The 17738-nt window shown below is 35.7% G+C and overlaps 4 protein-coding genes across 7 annotated transcripts; 3 read left to right on the top strand and 1 right to left on the bottom strand.

Moving 5' to 3' along the window:
• The first annotated feature begins 584 nt into the window (after nucleotides 1-584).
• On the top strand, nucleotides 585-3872 carry LOC8273659 (increased DNA methylation 3). Of its 4 annotated transcripts, XR_007214829.1 has the most exons (4): nucleotides 589-1327; nucleotides 2057-3046; nucleotides 3320-3723; nucleotides 3806-3872. XR_007214829.1 is itself a non-coding variant. In XM_025157276.2 (3 exons), the coding sequence occupies exons 2-3, from the start codon at nucleotides 2104-2106 to the stop codon at nucleotides 3333-3335; spliced, it is 972 nt and encodes a 323-aa protein (XP_025013044.2). In that variant the 5' UTR covers nucleotides 585-1327; nucleotides 2057-2103; the 3' UTR covers nucleotides 3336-3872. The 4 variants fall into 4 exon arrangements, 3 of the variants coding, with proteins under 3 accessions (XP_025013044.2, XP_002510723.2, XP_048227008.1); XM_025157276.2 differs by having other exon boundaries at nucleotides 585-1327; nucleotides 3307-3872; XM_002510677.4 differs by having other exon boundaries at nucleotides 3320-3872.
• A 321-nt stretch (nucleotides 3873-4193) lies between these two features.
• Nucleotides 4194-7836, top strand: LOC8273658 (increased DNA methylation 3). Its single transcript, XM_002510676.4, has 4 exons — nucleotides 4194-4477; nucleotides 5371-5428; nucleotides 7081-7250; nucleotides 7375-7836. The coding sequence occupies exons 3-4, from the start codon at nucleotides 7082-7084 to the stop codon at nucleotides 7635-7637; spliced, it is 432 nt and encodes a 143-aa protein (XP_002510722.1). The 5' UTR covers nucleotides 4194-4477; nucleotides 5371-5428; nucleotide 7081; the 3' UTR covers nucleotides 7638-7836.
• A 2646-nt stretch (nucleotides 7837-10482) lies between these two features.
• Nucleotides 10483-12998, top strand: LOC8273657 (probable inorganic phosphate transporter 1-9). Its single transcript, XM_002510675.3, has 2 exons — nucleotides 10483-11365; nucleotides 11851-12998. The coding sequence occupies exons 1-2, from the start codon at nucleotides 10668-10670 to the stop codon at nucleotides 12737-12739; spliced, it is 1587 nt and encodes a 528-aa protein (XP_002510721.1). The 5' UTR covers nucleotides 10483-10667; the 3' UTR covers nucleotides 12740-12998.
• Nucleotides 12999-13288: 290 nt separating this feature from the next.
• On the bottom strand, nucleotides 13289-14929 carry LOC8273656 (cysteine protease XCP2). Its single transcript, XM_002510674.4, has 4 exons — nucleotides 14412-14929; nucleotides 14078-14313; nucleotides 13796-13936; nucleotides 13289-13643 (listed from the first exon to the last, which is right to left on the bottom strand). The coding sequence occupies exons 1-4, from the start codon at nucleotides 14866-14868 to the stop codon at nucleotides 13428-13430; spliced, it is 1050 nt and encodes a 349-aa protein (XP_002510720.2). The 5' UTR covers nucleotides 14869-14929; the 3' UTR covers nucleotides 13289-13427.
• Between the last annotated feature and the right edge of the window lie 2809 nt (nucleotides 14930-17738).

Consider the following 17738-nt stretch of genomic DNA (forward strand, 5'->3'; position numbering starts at 1 on the left):
CCGATTTTCGTGGCGGTCATTACCCTCAGCTTCCAACTTTTTTCTTGAATACTGCTTTTGTATGATGAAGATGGCGAGTGATTGTGTTGAATAAGAAGAAAAGAGAGTGGATATTCCTCAAGTAGTATTCAGAAAGAAAAAAGATAGTTGGTCTTCTGCCATAAGACCATTCATTTGGCCTGCACGATTATTGAGGTTACTATTAGTATTCTCCAATTCAACCTTTCTCTGATTTTGTGGTTTGATCCACCTAATTCATTACAGAATCTTATTCAAACTCGGTTGTATCACAGCTATTATACCTTTTATTATTATAATAATTAATTTGGACGTACAGGTCAGCATATTCATAGTTCATTGGAAGCCATAAACTGGTGTAGAACAATATTGATATTTGTTTTCATAAGACTTTTTATTTTAAATAAACAAAATTGTTTCATTCATTATGAATATGACTCTAAATATTAAGTGACTTTCTTAATCAAATATATATAAATACGCTGTCAAAATCTGATTTTTTTTCTTCTTAATGTATATCTTTTCTAAAGAGTACCATTTGTTGGGCCTCTGTCCATTTGTGAAGTGTTTGAGCCAGTTATTAACTATTCTATCGTTTTATGAGCATAAAATTGACTCATATTACAGAACGCACAAGAGATTATTCAGGCCCAAGACATTCCGGTCAAAATACTGTCAGTTATCGCAGTGCAGTGGAACTAGAGAGGAAGCTGAAACCGAAACTGGCCAGAGGTTGATCAGTTGAGCTGCGCGCTTAACACTTATTCATACAAACCCCAGACCCTCCAGATTAGGCTTCCCTCACTCACGAGCCCTAAATTTCTCTCTCATGCTTTCTTGGAGCAGGGACTAAAGTGCAATGTGCATAATAAAACCCAACAGCCAACGATAGCTAATATTATCTACTTCTCTTCTTCCTCTTTCTTTCCCTTTTGAGGTTTCGGAATTAAAATTGCTTGCATGGCTGGCTTAATCCCAACGAAAAATGATTTCTTTGAATCTCCATTGAGTTTATCTTTAGATCGAGCCTAAATTCTCCGAAAACCAAGAACCTGCCCTGCAATTCTTGCTTAAGACTAAAGCCTCATAATAATATAGATGACGATTCAGGCTTCCCTATTTTAGAACAACCACTCCGTTTATCCCTCTTGACTCGAGCTTTTGAGAGGCATCCCAATTGGGCACCGACACAGCCTAACCAGAAAAAGGCCCAATATTGAGCGTTGGAGCTATTGAGAAGCCTTGGCTGCCTACAGGGAAATCTGAGTTTCTAGAACACCTTGTACATTTCAGGCTCTAAGATTTGCTGGTAATAGTTCTAAATTAGAAGTCCTGAATTACAGTCGGCAAATGGGTTAATTTGATGCTTAGTTGTAATAATTTTAATTTTCTTTTTCTGCTTCATCTTTACCTAGGTCATCTGGCATTTTTTTTTGAAAAAAGAAAAAAGAAGAAGAAGAAAACATAACAACATCGTATTTTGAATATGGCCTAGATCGGAGTAGTGCTGGGTGCAGGAAAATCTTTTTGTCCTTAATTTGCTGATGCTGCTGCCTGGATTTTATAAGCTACATCCTACAACCTCCTCAATTGGTGTGTTACAGAGGAATATGAAATCTGATTAAAAGAAGAAGAAAATTGTGTTGCGTCAGATGATCATTTAGAAAGTTGGATATAGTATAACAGATTTGAATCTAATGAAAAGTACCCTGAGGGGAAACAAGGTCGGTGTCTGGTCTATATTTTTAACATAACCACAGCCACACTGTTTCCTTTGCCTTAAATCATTACCTTGACTAGATGTCGCTTTCGTAAGAGTGAGAATATAGATGCGACACAAATGAAAGAAGCTACAAAAATTGATGGCATCAGCTACAATTTGCTGTTTCTAATGCTTTTAGGGTGTCTACAAATGTTGAGGAATTGTATTTTCGATATTTGTTATCTGTCCTTGACGCCTTGTACAATTTTTTCAATTGCACTTTTAGAACATGCAAAACTAGCTCATGACGCATCATTCATGCACTTCCTCATGTAGGCCAATGCAGAAGTTGTTCTAGCCACAAAGGACGGCTAGCTTAAAGCATGGACATTAAGGGGAATGCAACCCCTTTTAGAGGGGAGGCCAAGGCATCATTTTGCGATCAGCATTTCTTGCTTAACTTCATCATTAGCACTTATATAGGTCCTGATGTCTTCTCTGATAGTCCAAGATGTTCTGCATTTCAGAGATTAGCTACAAGGTTGCCACCGTACACTTCAAACAACCTGGGGACTTCTTTTCTCAGTATTTCTCAAGTGGAAAGCATATATTATTACGTCCTGAGAAACGCCCATCCCAGCCTGATTTTGAAACCAAATTTGCTTTACATGTATCTAAAAGGCAGCCTATGTTTGCCAAGCTTAGGGTCTATAGAGGACCATAGACAGTTCACAAGTTTTTTCCCTTTGAAACTTCATGATCATAAAAAGTACTCGGATAACCATGAAATTGTCAAGGGAATTGTGCTTATTGATGACCCTATCACATCCTACATGGAGAAGGAGGACCTAGAGAGATTCAGACGCTTATCTGGTATTGATGGTGATTTGAGAATTGATGTAAAAGAAGGCCTCAACTACCAACATGAAAGCCGAAAGAGTGGAGAGGGAACTGAGCAAATGAGAGAGAAGGAACTTGTTGGAACTATGTCTAATGGAAATCAAAGGCCATCGGCAATGTTCCAAAAGACGTACAGAAGGAGGAATTGCCGTGGCCCGACACCAATTCCAACATTTTCCAGTAATCTTTCTAAGCAAAAACAGCACAATGAAGAAAGTACTTCTGAGGGACCCAGTAATATGGATGGATACGCCAAGATGCCTGCAAATACTCCTAAATTGCAAGATTGTACCTCAAAGAAAATTGTTTTGACAGGCACTGCAAGAAAGGGAAGAACTGGACCCCAAGTTGGTGTTGTGGATATTGGCATAAGCAGAAATGCATACTTCTTTCAAGTTGCTCTTCCAGGTGTCAGGAGGGATTTCTGTTAGTCTTCCTCTCTTTCCCTTGTTGTTCTTTAATTGCATTATCCATTGCCATGCATTCCTTTATGAAGTCACTTTTCTGCTAATTTAGATGTTCCTTGCTTCTGTGACCAAGCGAACATGAAAAATGCTGCATTTTCTGGATCATTATTCTGTGTGCATGACGCAGCTGTAAAAAGCACCGGTCTTTTTAATAAAAGAATAGTCTTTTACTGATTTTTCTATCAAAGTTCAATTTGCTCAACTGACGACTGTTACAAGTATTCTGTAACAGGCGAATTCAGCTGTGAGATTGAATCCAGTGGGAAAGTTCATATCCAAGGGACAATGTCCGGTGGAGAGACGATCAAGAAACGTTCTCGTGTTTTCCGGATGAAGTTTCGACGACTGTGCCCTGCCGGACCATTTACACTTTCATTTAATCTTCCAGGACCTGTTGATCCAAGACTTTTTTCACCTAACTTCAGAACTGATGGCATTTTTGAAGCAGTTATCATCAAACACAAGTAGAACTCATTCCTCAGGTTTCAAGTAGCTATGAGAAATTGGGTGAAAAGGGAAACAAATAGTTTTTCTTCTGGTGTGACATAACTGATCCCAATGCTAAATCCTTCTCATACTTCTTTTGTAACAGCTTTACTGATGACTCTTATGACCAAGAGAGAAGACTGATTTTTGGTGTGTGTATAGAATGGCTTTGAATTTCCACTCTGTTCAATTCAGTTTTCCGTCTACTAGAACTGGCTGTTTTCGCTTTCAGTTTCACTCGGTCTTGCATCATTCTGAAAAGATTATGGATCAATAGCAATTTGAAGATTTTGATCATACATCAAACGCATCAAGTCCAGCAATTCCTAACTTACCAGCCTGCTTCTTGGAATCATTTTATTGCTAAAATTTATTGTTAAAAATATTTTAATTGAAGAACGTTCGTAATTTTCTTTTTCAAAATCATTTTCTTAACTAAAAATAATAATTTGAATTTGAAATTATTCATGATTTTCTCAAACATAAAAGTTGGTGAAAAGGAATTTCTTCACACTTAAGAATTACATGTTTATATAAAAGAAATCTAAAGAAAAATTCTTTAAAAAAAATCGGACAATTGGCAGATTAAAACTTTCTTTTAAAATATATATTATACTTTAAAAATGTCAGTTTCAAAATGTTTTATAAACAGAATTGAAAGTTATTATATTTTGGATTTTCAGTCAAGTCGGCTGGAACCGAACAGACAATCTACAAGCAGCAGTGCACTAATTCATAGTGCCCAACTGACCAAAGACGATGATAACAACAAGAAGAAGATTTCAGTCTTTGCTGCTTATAAATTCTAACGATTGAGTGCGCAACAGACTCCTTTCAACCAAAGTAGAAGAGAGCTTCACCTGCGGCCTCTGCTACGTTGTCGTTTTGCTCTTTTCCTCATCTGGTTCGGCCATTCTCCGTTATCTGTTCTTTTCTTTACGCTTTTAAAATGAGCTGCTTGAAGATATTCTTTTATTTATACATGCGTATGTGGGTGTTCTTTTTTTTTGTTTTTTACTTCTTATTTTCTTCTGCTATTGTTTGATCTCAGAAGGAAATTTTTGATCTTTTACACATTGAATTTTTTTATAACTTACTCCCTTTTGCTGTCTTATAATGCATCATCAAAGAGACAAATCAAGTTTATACTGAGAACACATAAGCTGGTTCCTGTTTGTGATAGTTATTCTTAATGGATTTGCAATTTGCATTTATAGCTTTATTACCGCATCTTATATTTTCCTGTATGATTGCCAAATCTACGGTTATAACTGTTATGTTTGCAATTATTTGTCCAATAAGAATGATGAATTCATCATGCATTTAGGGTGATAAATGTTATCGGCCATCTTGTTTCTAGGGTTTTTATCGTTTGATGCACTCCTTAATTTTATCCCTGCTATTAACCAATATGAGCTTTTAGAGAGACGATTAGTTGAGAGAATAACAGAACTGCCAATCACAGAAAGACCAAAGTGTATATATACAAGATATTGCCAGCTTCACTAATCGACTAATTTTGACCAACTCTACTACTATTAACCAACTAGCTATACCTATCTCAGCTTAGTAAACAACAACCACAGTGAAATAAATATTACAAATGTTTATAGACTCATGAAGTTTTGTTGATCCATATATGTTTTTGCTGCTGGTTTCACATTTTCTATTAATTTATTGTTAAATTTTGTGTAAGAGTTGCTTTCAATCATGAACTGATCATAACTTTACAAGAATAATGTCATCCATATTGTTTGTTACATTCTCTAACCCTTGATTTCTATTTGCTCTAAACAGATCTTGAACTGACAAGAACAAATACTACACCTGATCTTTTGTCCATAGGCCGAGAAAGGTACTTCTTCCCCGGATAGATTTTAATCTAATGCTACAAGCATCTACATTGGCAGCAGCTGAACTGCTTATTGCATTTCTTTTTTGTGTTTGTAGTGGTAGCAGCCAAGCATATGTTGGAATAAATATACTTATTTTGTGTGATAATTGCCTTCATGCTTCTCAGTTTTTGCTTTATTAATATTTCTTTTCTAGGTTGAATTCATTATGTGCTTTTGCATGTTGCTCATGACAGTAACAGATCATGATCAGCAGGATTCATTACTAAATGAGAAAATAAAACCATAAAAACATATAAATAATGTGGCTTCTAGAGTATAGTCAATGAAAGGAGCCAAGGGTTATGATGGTGGAGAATTATTGAAAGCAAATTCCTTGACATCCTTGAGATCTATGGTTGATTAGTATTTTCATCTGAACATGCAAAAAGGGTCTTCTTATTCTCGATGCCTTTGCATGCAAGTTTAGTCTAAGACATTGAAGTTAGTTGCTCACACATCATCTAGTTATGATTCTTCAATAACTTTCTATAATTATATGGTCCTGTCGTTTATCTATCCAAATCCTTATGTCTATCTATGACTGTACTATCACCTAATGATGATATTTTGTTGCCTTTTCCATCCTTATTTTTGCCTGACAATTGTTCATCCTCTTCAATTCGGCATTGACATGTACCATATCATAATATCTCGGTTTATCTTGTCTTCTGCCATTGCTAATGCTGTGGCTGATGGTGAATTATAAATCTCTAGTTCTGAATGAGCTATCAGTTAAAAGAACTTTTCAGCTTCAGTTCTCTTCTCTTTAACCTGAGCTATTTGAAGATTTTAAGAAACTTAAACTTGTTGTGTGCATATTGTATCCTGTTTCATAGATTGTAATCTTCGTGAATTAAACTCTTGGTGATAGTTGAGGTCTTTCAGGCTCTCTTTCTTTGCCTCTTCCTTTTGCTGTGAATTTGTAAATCTAAATATTATGATCTCATATAAGATTAAAAGAAATGGTATGTGCTGCATAATGGGTTACCAATGTTCTTATTGCTTTTATTCATGGGATCTTTTGAGCTGTTGTGATTTGATTTACCTGCAGTAACATCTACCTTGCACATGGACTAGATGTGCCATGGATGTGAATTTAGACACTTTTATGTTTCTCTTTTTGTGATTTTCCAATGGTAGCTTAGATCTGCTAATTGAATGTGATCGAGACGTTTACCTGCAGTAACATCCACAGGTTTTACTGAGGAAATGGATGTAGTTATCCTTTCAAAGAACTCCTAATAACAATTAGAAATTACATCTTTGCATGAATGGTATGTTTAACTTTAGAAAGAAATGGCTGCTTACGTAAGGCTTTCTGGACCTAGATTTTTCTGTAGAGATACAATCTCTTCCGATTAGAATCTATGGTTGAGCAGAACTTCACTTCTTGGACTTGCTCAAATCTCTTATAAAATGGATTGCAATATTGTACTAGTATAGTTTGCAGTTTGCATATATTTAGGATAGAAAAAAAGCTGCAGTTAGGTGCAAGAAGCAATTTTTAATAGGTGGTTTTTAAATACAATTGCATGTATTCTTTTGCTGCCGATCATTTTGTTTGATTGGTGGTTATTGAGAACTCAAGAGTAAAATGGATCTTATTTTGCAGCATGGATCCACACAATTTTGGCAACCATCCACGACTGAAGCCACCTATGGTATTAACTGGAACAGCAAATGAAGGCAGCGCAGGACCACCTATCGGTCTAACTGACATAGGCGTAAGCGAAGATGCCTACCTTTTTCGGGTTGCACTGCCTGGCCTTCGGAAGAATGAATGTAAGTTTATTATCTTCGGTACTGGATGCCCTTAGTTTTATTGAGTTTAGCATTTTCGTTGGCAGAACTCGTTAGATGTTCCAACTGTAGGAGTTAACCAAGTAGGTTTTGCTTATATTTGCAGGTAGTGTAAAATGTGAGATCCTACATGATGGGACTGTTCACGTACGAGGAGTGGTAACACCTGATGGAGGAATTCTGCGAGATTCCTCAGGGGTATTTCAGTTAAGAGTCCAGCAACTCTGCCCACCCGGACCATTTACAATTTCATTTAAATTGCCTGGACCTGTTGACCCCAGACTCTTCTGTCCTAACTTCCGAGCTGATGGTATCCTGGAAGGGGTTGTTATGAAACAGAGAGTACCAGTTATTCATGTGGATGGTTGAGTCCTGCCTCAGCGAGCTTTGCAGTCACAACTCCGTCCAATCATGGGTGTGGTAAATGTACAAAGGGATGCCGTCAAACACTAGGCCAGGTTTTATACACTTTCTTGTTTTTCTTTTGGGAGAAAAAATCCATGCTTCAGTTCAGACTTTCCTAGCTGACAAACAGTGCTTTTTATTTATCAATTTTGATTTTGTGTTATTCCAATTTTCTTTGAACTGGATTGTGGAATGTCCAGCAGTTTTTCGAGTGTCATTGTGGATGAATGCTTTTCATTTTTTTGATTCCCCGAAACGGGCATGAAGTCTTATACTAAGGGATAAAGATTTGGAAATGCAATCATTTGCCAGAGTCTGCAATTCAGATAATTATTGAACAGAAAGTTGGAGGATAACATTTTTGTTATTCTTATTAATGTACTAAAATCGATGGAACTCTAGTTTGAAATCATCAGAAGATTTTTGGATGGGTTGCGCGTACGAGACTCACTTACATTCATAGGCTACTACCAAAGATAGGCCCACCAAGCAAAATAATGAAGGAAAGTAGGACAAGACCGGGGCTAGAGCAAAGGTCATTCAATGAATTTGGAAACGACTCCGCCCATTTATTGCATAAACCCTTATCTTCCAAATGTCCGATTGAGGAATTCTTACATTCTAAGTTCCTTGTGGAATTTGGTTTTAAGGTTTCTGTTCCGAGTCAAGTCTTTAATCAATCAGAGATAATATTAATAGGCAGCTATTGGGAGGCTAATTCCCTAATTTATTTAGATGAAAATATCATTTTAAAGAGGTCCACCAACTCAGGAAGAAAGGGTCCCACACGGACTTTCATAATTTCATTTACATAATCGATTTGTCCTGCTCTATTAACAACCTGTTGCCACCTTTATTGACTGCGGGTATCTAAGTGTGCAACATGCTAAGACATTTTGGTCATTGTGGTCTCCCTCATCCTTGGAACTAATATCTTTTACAGTATCGAATATTTTGATTTTCCCTTGGTTATTCTTTTTAGCTTCAATCGGAACCCATTTAGCACGAAACGTCGAGCCAATAGAATCTGTTGAGGATTCAATGTTTTCACCGTCGCCAAAAGGACACCCCGACTGACCTAACAAATGCAGCATTTCCTTTCAAAACAAACCTAAAGGAAGCTGCCAAACATACATGTCATGATATTACTTCCATAGTCCAGTGGTTTCTAGAGATCGATAATGAAATCAAATATTTATACATACATTCCAAGTAATTGACACAATATTTTTTTTTTTTTTCACAAAGTAATCGACACCAATTAATTAAGAGTAATGCTATATAGCCTATTTTCTTGTTCCACCTCTTGCTCACTTGATGTAATATTTACTATTTACATTGAAGTGACCCTTAATATTCCAAAATCGAATTATAATTTTATAAAAATAATGAATGCCATGTTAGGTAGATAAGAAGTGGGATAAAAATTGATAAGTGATAACTGGATTTCATGAGCTAGTCTATTCTACCCTAGAAAGGCGGGGTTGACCAAATATTTGATTTCATGAGCTAGTCTATTCTACCCTAGAAAGGCGGGGTTGACCAAATATTTGATGTATGCCATGATTGCGGCTCTAAGAGAATGTGTCTTGAGAGGATTCTAGTCATAGAGTCCGGCCTGATCTAGAACTCTGAAAATGAACAAGAGTACAAATCCTAATACAATTAGGATGATCTACAAATATAGAATTCTCTCATAAATAGACTAGAAGACCTTCAATGTTTATATAAGAAATGTGAACGTCACACACCAAGTATAAACAATCTTACATACTTAAATACTTTAGTCACTCTCAAGTAAACTATTAACTTTATCATCAGAGTGAGGGGCGGGGCAACTTCATCCGTCGCTTTCTAACCTTTACTTGCAGGTACTCCGGAGATCGAAATCAACCTTTGAAGATCTTTGTTGATAGTTCGCCTTGGCCGACCTAGTTATTAGTACGATATTTAGCATTTATATATATATATAAAATTTTGAGACTCAAATTTTTTTTGACATGTGTGCTTAATTTTTGACACATAAATTTTTTATTTTGATATGTATATTTATTTTTGAAACATAAAAACTTAAGCTTATATGTATTTTTATAGTTTCTCTATTAATTTATTGATTAATAAATTATATTTCTAATTAAATACTTACTCTAATCTTACAAAATAACATATTCAATATATTTTAATATTATATTAACTAATAAATAGTTTCATAATCAGATAATAATATTAGTTCTATTTAAAAAATAGCATATTAATTATATTTTAATATCATATTAACTAATAAATTAATTTTTTAATTAAATGATAATTTTAATTTTTAAAATAATAATATCAATTATTTTAATAGTACTGATTTATATAATACTAAAAGTAATAAATAAATAATTTTTAAGATAATTTTAATATTATCGTATCAACAAGATTTTAAAAAATAAAAAAAAATATCAAAGAACTAATTATTTTACTATTATTTTTTAAATATTAAAAATTTTACTAAATTATATCTATTAATTTATTTATATTACCTTTCTATTAATTAGTTAAACATCTCTCTCAAATATCAAATGATCCGCATCTTCCAATATGCCCATATTAATTAGTCAAAAATCCTAGTTTAATTCTGATCACATCATCTCTTGAAGTTATCCAAAGTCATCTGATTTGCATACTTCAATTAATTATTTTGTAATTAACTTCTCCAGGTATTTATATATAAGAAAAGTTATTTAATTATGTCTGATTAATCAACTTCTTCATGTATATATATTTATATAAGAAAAAGAATGATTGGAGTAAGGAATAAAGAAAGAAGAAAAACATTTAGACGCGAATTACGCTTCACCCTTTCTCTTTCCGTGGGGGTATATATAAAACCTCCATTGATTTTCAAAAAGCAAAGTCATCAAACATCTCCATCTCTTTTCAAGTTTCAAGTTTCAAGTTTCAAGTTTCAGAACCCAGTGGCTAGTAATAGAGTTAGTAATAGTGAAAAATATGGCGTTAAAAGTTCTTTCAGCCCTCGACTCTGCAAAAACACAATTTTACCACTTCAAAGCCATAATAGTAGCAGGGATGGGTCTCTTCACTGACGCTTATGATCTCTTTTGTTTTCCAGCAATCATGAAACTTCTCGGACGCATATACTACGAGAACAACCCTCCAAATACTAAATACGAAATCCCAACAACCGTCGTCACTTTCATGGTGGGTACAGCCCTTCTCGGCACCGCTATTGGTCAGGTCATATTTGGCAGACAAGGTGACCGAATGGGGAGGCGCAGCGTTTATGGATTAGCATTGATGCTGATGGTAATAAGCTCTTTAGGATGTGGGTTCTCTATATGCAGGACACGGAATTGTGTTCTTGTTAGTTTGGGGTTCTTTAGATTCTTTCTTGGTCTTGGAATCGGAGGAGACTATCCTTTATCAGCCACGATCATGTCGGAGTTTGCCAACAAGAGGACTCGTGGGTCTTTTATTGCCGGCGTGTTTTCTATGCAAGGTTTTGGGATATTGGCCAGCTCTGCGGTCACTATGGTAGTGTGTAAGATATTTTGGGGAGAAGCAACCAATTTGACAAATGATCATACGCCTCAGGATGCTGATATTACATGGAGGTTGATACTGATGCTTGGTGCAATTCCGGCTGCTTTAACCTATTATTGGCGTATGATGATGCCTGAAACTGCTAGGTAATTTATTATTATTATAATTATTGTTATTATTTGTTTTAGTACCGATCTAAAAGAGTTTTCTTGATTCCATCGGTTTTTATTCTCATTTATTGAGTTTACGAGGAAGGATGCAAGGAAGTTGTCTTTGTTTGACCTTTCTAGCTAGCATTATCAAGAACAATAAAGCATGTTTCTATGTGTTTGTAAAGGTTTGGTATGGACATGCCTAATTACTGTATGTTTCTATGTGTTTTGAGAAAATTTATTGGACTAAATCTTGGAAAATAATGGCCAAAAAATAATGCAAACACTGTTTGGCCGGTAGAAACATAATATAAACAGAGATGACAACTTTGTATGCAATATTATATGGTCAATTCATCTCGAGTCTATTGTATGTTAGGAAAAGGATATATATATACAGTTGAATGTTTTTCTTTGTATTGAATTCTCTCTCAGTTTTTATTTTATTTTATTGTTAATTATGTCATTTCATTTTCAAGATACACAGCTCTAGTGGAGAATAATGTTCTCCAAGCAGCCAAAGATATGGAAAAAGTATTAGATGTTTCAATAAATCAAATAGCAGAAGATGGGCCACTGCCACAAGATAGACCAACCTATCCTCTTCTTTCTAAGAAATTCCTTCGTCGCCATGGCCGTGATCTCTTCTCTTGTTCCATTAACTGGTTTCTCTTAGACATTGTCTTCTACAGTAGCAATCTGTTCCAGTCCCAAATATACAGTCAGTTTCTGAAACTTAAAGATGACAATGTCTATGAAGAAGCTTTTAAAGTCGCTCGCTTCCAAGCCATTCTAGCAATCTGCTCAACAATTCCTGGGTATTACGTCACTGTTTATTTTATTGATCGCATTGGAAGAAGAAAAATACAAATCATGGGCTTTCTCTTCATGGGTATAGTTTATTTTGCTCTCGGAATACCGTACAATCATTGGCGCAAGAACACAAATAAAGCTTTCTTGTTCTTATATGCACTCACATTTTTCTTTGCAAATTTCGGACCAAACACCACTACCTTTATGGTGCCAGCTGAACTTTTCCCTGCGCGATTCAGATCGACGTGTCATGGGATAGCAGGAGCTATGGGAAAGCTGGGTGCATTGATAGGGGCTATTGGGGTTCTGTATGCATCAGAGGAGCAAGATGAAGAGAATTATCCAAAAGCCAAGCCAATGACAACAGCGTTGGTGGTTCTGGGCGTTGTTTGCCTTATCGGAATGGTTGTTACTTACTTACTTACGCCTGAAACCATGGGAAGATCTTTAGAAGAGAACGAGAACGATAATGAAGATGAAGAAAACGAGTTAATGGGATGTTTCAGTAGAGGTGCTAGACGCAGGGCGAATTCATCCGAAGTGACTGCTCTATAGAAAAACTTCCAGCTTGTTAATTAAATAAATTAGATCATCAGCTTTTACCTCCTCCATCTTTTGTTTGTACATACAAACTACGCAAGAAGTCCTTGTATCATCTATCATGTTTTTATTTGTTTTCTTCCTGAAAGTACACCATTTGTTGTTAGTGGTTCGTCAAGAGACGACTTTGAAATAATAATAGTAGCTAGCTGCAGCCGAGAATGTAATACTTTATGCCATTTTGCATAGATATAGTGGTTGTCGATTGTAATCTTCTGTATGTGTTATTATATTTACCCTTTTCCTTTTTCTAATCTAATTTGGTGAAATGATCAATGCTTTTTTATTTCTTTTTCCTCAAGGTGTTGTCTATGCTTCGTCGTTTTGATCGATTGCGGGGATCAATTAAGTATATGCACAAATATTCTTTATGTAAATAGATTCTTTAATCAGCTAATCTGTTCAACTATGTTCTTTTCATGGCATTATGTACTAATATGAAGATAATATTTACTTTCATGGATAATATCATAAGGTTTGAAATTAAAATCAGTTGATTCCAAATTAGACAAAAGCATGTGGCAAATTATTTAAATAAAAAAAAAAGACATCAAGTGATTTTACATGGTTTCACCCATATAAAAATGGGAACAGCTGAAGAGGAAAAGAAAAATGTAGAAATGGGAACCATATCCATATATAATCACTTCTTTTTAGTGGGATAAGAAGCCATTTTGTAGATTCCACAGATTCCTTCAGGCTTGCTAGTTTTTCTCTTCATCCTTATGTAGCCCTTTTCTCCCCATTTAGGTCCCCAGGAATTCTTGACTATGATGTAATCCAAGCCCTTGCTTGTTCCATATCCAACGGCTGCCACTCCATGATCCAGCTCAGTCCCACAATGACCATCAAAAACACCCTACAATGGGATTCCCCCATCAAACACGTAGTTGATATATTCAAGCTTCGATTGTGTAATTTTATAAGCCATTATGAGATCAGTTGGAATTCATAATGATATAGTCTGAGGAAAAAGAAAAAACTAAAACCAGTGATGAAGATTTTACTTACCCCACTATAAAACTGGAAGTCTCTACCAGAAGCCTCAATAGCTATGCTGAGGGGCTGATTTGCAAGTGCCTTTAACAGGCTCTCTTCACTGTTTTGGGGCACATCATGGTACCCACTAATGGTTACTGCATCCGATTCTTCCTGAAAGACAAAAGGATATGTCATATGGAGTTGGGAAAAGGACCATTTCAGATAATATGCTTTATGGGTCAGACCCAAATCTAGTTTGGGCTCTAATTGATATATTTCCTTGGTCAAATAATGGGCTTTAGTTGTTTTTACCTTCCTCATATCACAGGTTCCCTCCTCCATGATATATGGGTAATCTTCTTCCTTATGGAGTCCACCGTTAGCGACAATGTAGGCAAATGCATAATCCATAAGTCCTCCATTGCAGCCATTATTGTAGGTAGTGTCACAATCGATCAGCTCTTGCTCTGATAAAGATGTCAAATTTCCTGTAACGATCTGATTTATGCCCTCAACTGCGGCTACAGTAGAAAATGCCCAGCAACTACCTGCATGCGCATGCATATTCACCACACTCAAGTCAGCCAATTATATAGTATATATATATACGTCGCAAGAGACAGAGAGAGTGCGGAAAGGATCTTACCACATGAACCTTGGTTCTTGACAGGAGTAACAGCACCTTTCTTTCTCCAGTCAACAGATTTGGGAATGGCGACATCCTTATAAGTGAATTCTTCAGGGCATTGTGCCCTCTTAGACAAGTCAGGTTTTAATCCCAAATACTTGTTCTTGAACTCTTCATGACTCAAATCTGCAAACTCATTCAACCCAAGCCAGTAGTTTCTGACCTTCTTATTAGTGTCATCAATATGGAACAAGTTGTCTTTAAAAATCTCAAATCTCTCCAACTTCTCTTCAACGCTTTCATAAACTCTGCCAAATCTCGATATCCATGATTCGAAAAGATCAATGAGCTTATCATTGGAGGTCAAGTCTTCTGGGGCATAACCCACGATTGAGTCTCGAGCGAACCCTGAATAGGCAAGGAAAGACAAAGAGACGGCGAGAAAAAACAGAAAAGAATACGAAGAGGGAGACATATTGGAGGTGTAGGATCTAAAGAAAAGGGGAAAGTAAATAAAACAGGAGGGATATGGAGATGGAGGAGGGAGAGAGTGGGTTATATAGGTGATGTTTGAGGTGTTGCTTTCAAGTAAAGTTATTGAAATATTTGCTTAGTCGATCTGAATACCGAGTCTTTAAGATTGGTTCTTTTAGATGGCTTTGAATCTAAGTATATGATCATCTCACTCGTGCTGTAATAGATAATAAAGTGCAGAAGCTTAAAATATTTAGTGGGTTGCATTATATATATATATATATATATATATATATATATATATATATATATATAATTTCAGATCAAAAGAATGGGAAGATGTAATTGTACGTATTAAATTTAATTAAACAACCAGTGCTTCATCTTCCCATTAATCTATGTCTTTTTACCTTGAAGAATATGTAAAAGGAGCTAATATGAAGGATACGATTATCAACTCTCCCGTTGGCCGTCATCAATAGAAAATAGGAGGAGTTAATTTGAAGTTAGCATGCGTTTTCAAGGCAATAACATTGAGGCATATAGTAGACAGCCTTAGCAGCTAAGATTGATTGAGGTGCTTATTTTATTTTATGTGTCCGTTCAACCCAAATCTGAAATATACGTAATTTTCAATTTTAGAGCCCAAAGCCCAAAAGAAGACCCAAGTTTGAATGTCGCAAATAGCAGATGATGATGGGGTGGTAGGACAGCAGTTGCTTCCCAAATATCCCCAGAAAACAGCCCAATTTAAATCTTGAGATTTGATAATGGAAATGCTGCAATAAAGCAAATGGTGGGGAAAAGTTGAGGTGAGGATGAAAAGAAGGATAATTTTCACTGAAAAAGGGGAAGACAGTTAAACTGAAAGGCCGTTGAAGGAATTAAATGCAATAAAAGCGAAAGCAGATGGCATTGGGCTTTGGAATTGGGAGTCCTGACTCCTGAGATTTGCGTACATAAACCAACAAACAAAAGAGAAAAATAATTATACCATTAACAAACAACTTCAACTTGATGTATTGTGGTCCCTTTTATACAACTTTCATCTACTAACTATGCCTACAAAATTGCCCCCACGCCCTATTATGATTATGTACTCAGGATCCTCAAATTATTGGCCTAAATCGACTACCCCAAATTCCCTGCCTACAATCATACATCTTTTCTTATCCATTTGAGTTTTTATGAACAGGTAATAATTATTACTACACAATATTCCTGCTCATTAATTAAGGTTTAATATTTCATAAATAAATCATCATATAATATATTACGGAGAGTGTATGTGTATTAGTAGTAACAGATGAAATGCAGAAGGAGGGGACTCCAGAAAACAACAAAACGGTCATATATATTTAAATATATAAAAGCAGACTGGCAGACAGGCTATTAAAATAGACATCTAGTCTACATGAAATAAATAAAATGAAGCACACTGGTCCCCCCCCATAGAAGCTCAATAATGCTCGCAAAAATTCTGTACATTAAATGTTAGATGCACGTACGGATCATTAAGGTGGATGGATTTTGAGCTAAAGTAGCAGCAGCAAATGGGCACAAACATATAATTGTTTCGTTTTCTCTTTAACAATAAGCAGCAAGTAACAAGGAATTATATGCCTCTTTAATTAATTGCATAATAATGGGTTTCATTTGTGAAGTGTTGCTCCCCATATCTCTGACTAGGTAGGACCGACTTAGATCTCATCTTTTGAAAGAGCAACTCACTTCCCTGTTTTCTATTCTTTTAACTAACTCTTCTCACCTCCACCATATTAATCCTTACTCAAAGCTAACCGCAGTATCCCCAATACATACACCCGGCCAACTCAATTAGATAGCATAAAAAGAGAACCTTAAAAACAAAGATGGTGCTAATCCCAGAAAAGGTCCTTAGCGTACTCAGAACCCCATTTTGAATCCAGGGTCACCGGCAACATATCGTCGAACAAAAGAAACTCATCAGAGATATATATTGTTTTGCGGGTAACAAATCTAGCTAGATCAGTCTAAAGTTAACTCTATCTAGGAGGAGAGAACAAAAGAAACTCCCAGGAACAGCCAAAATGGCTAGATCCTAATGTTAACGCGAGAAGAGAGCAAGAAAACATACATGAAAGTGTAAGAAAAAAGAATAAATGAAAGAAGAAATCCTAGCTTTTGAAGAGAAAGGAGATCAAAAGTTTTGTTAAAAATGCAAAGCAAAATAATTAAGCACCGTATCATTCTTGATATCTAAGATTGCACAATATTAATTATCATGTATACTTCATATTTCTTTTTGGTATTTTTTTTTTTAACAATAGAAACTAAAAAGAAGCACAAAAACTAGCTAACAAATTTGAAGACAGTGATATGGTTAATCATGATGCCGGGGAGGGTATGTACAAAGTTGACAGGGCATGAGAGGGTTTAAAAGCGAGACACGCTGGAGGAATGTGATGAATCAATTGGGTGGGGTAAATATCAATTATTTTACGAGTTACTGCCATAGATACGTAGAAAGAGAGGTAGCTTTGACGTCCATTAATGGAAGAAGAAGTAAAAAAAGGAAAGAAAGAGCATAATATGATGATAAAATTGAAAAACAAAAAGAGCAGCAGTACAGCAAGTTATCAGATTCACGTGTGATATCATAACGAAGAAAAAAGAGAAAGAGGACTGTAATGCTCTGTAATCAGAGGAAGAGGGGAGGTTTAGAAAAAGATTAATATTATTGGTGCAGCTGCAACTGCAAAATATGAGTAGTAGGGTAGGCTTATGCTTATGATGCAACACCCAGACCCAGCAATAGCATTAGATTCTGGGGTTATCTTTTACTTGGGAGAGTCGCTAAGATCTAATACCTTACCTTTTCAAATTACACGT

Source organism: Ricinus communis, chromosome 2 (assembly GCF_019578655.1).
Source record: "Ricinus communis isolate WT05 ecotype wild-type chromosome 2, ASM1957865v1, whole genome shotgun sequence".
Lineage (NCBI taxonomy): Eukaryota > Viridiplantae > Streptophyta > Magnoliopsida > Malpighiales > Euphorbiaceae > Ricinus > Ricinus communis.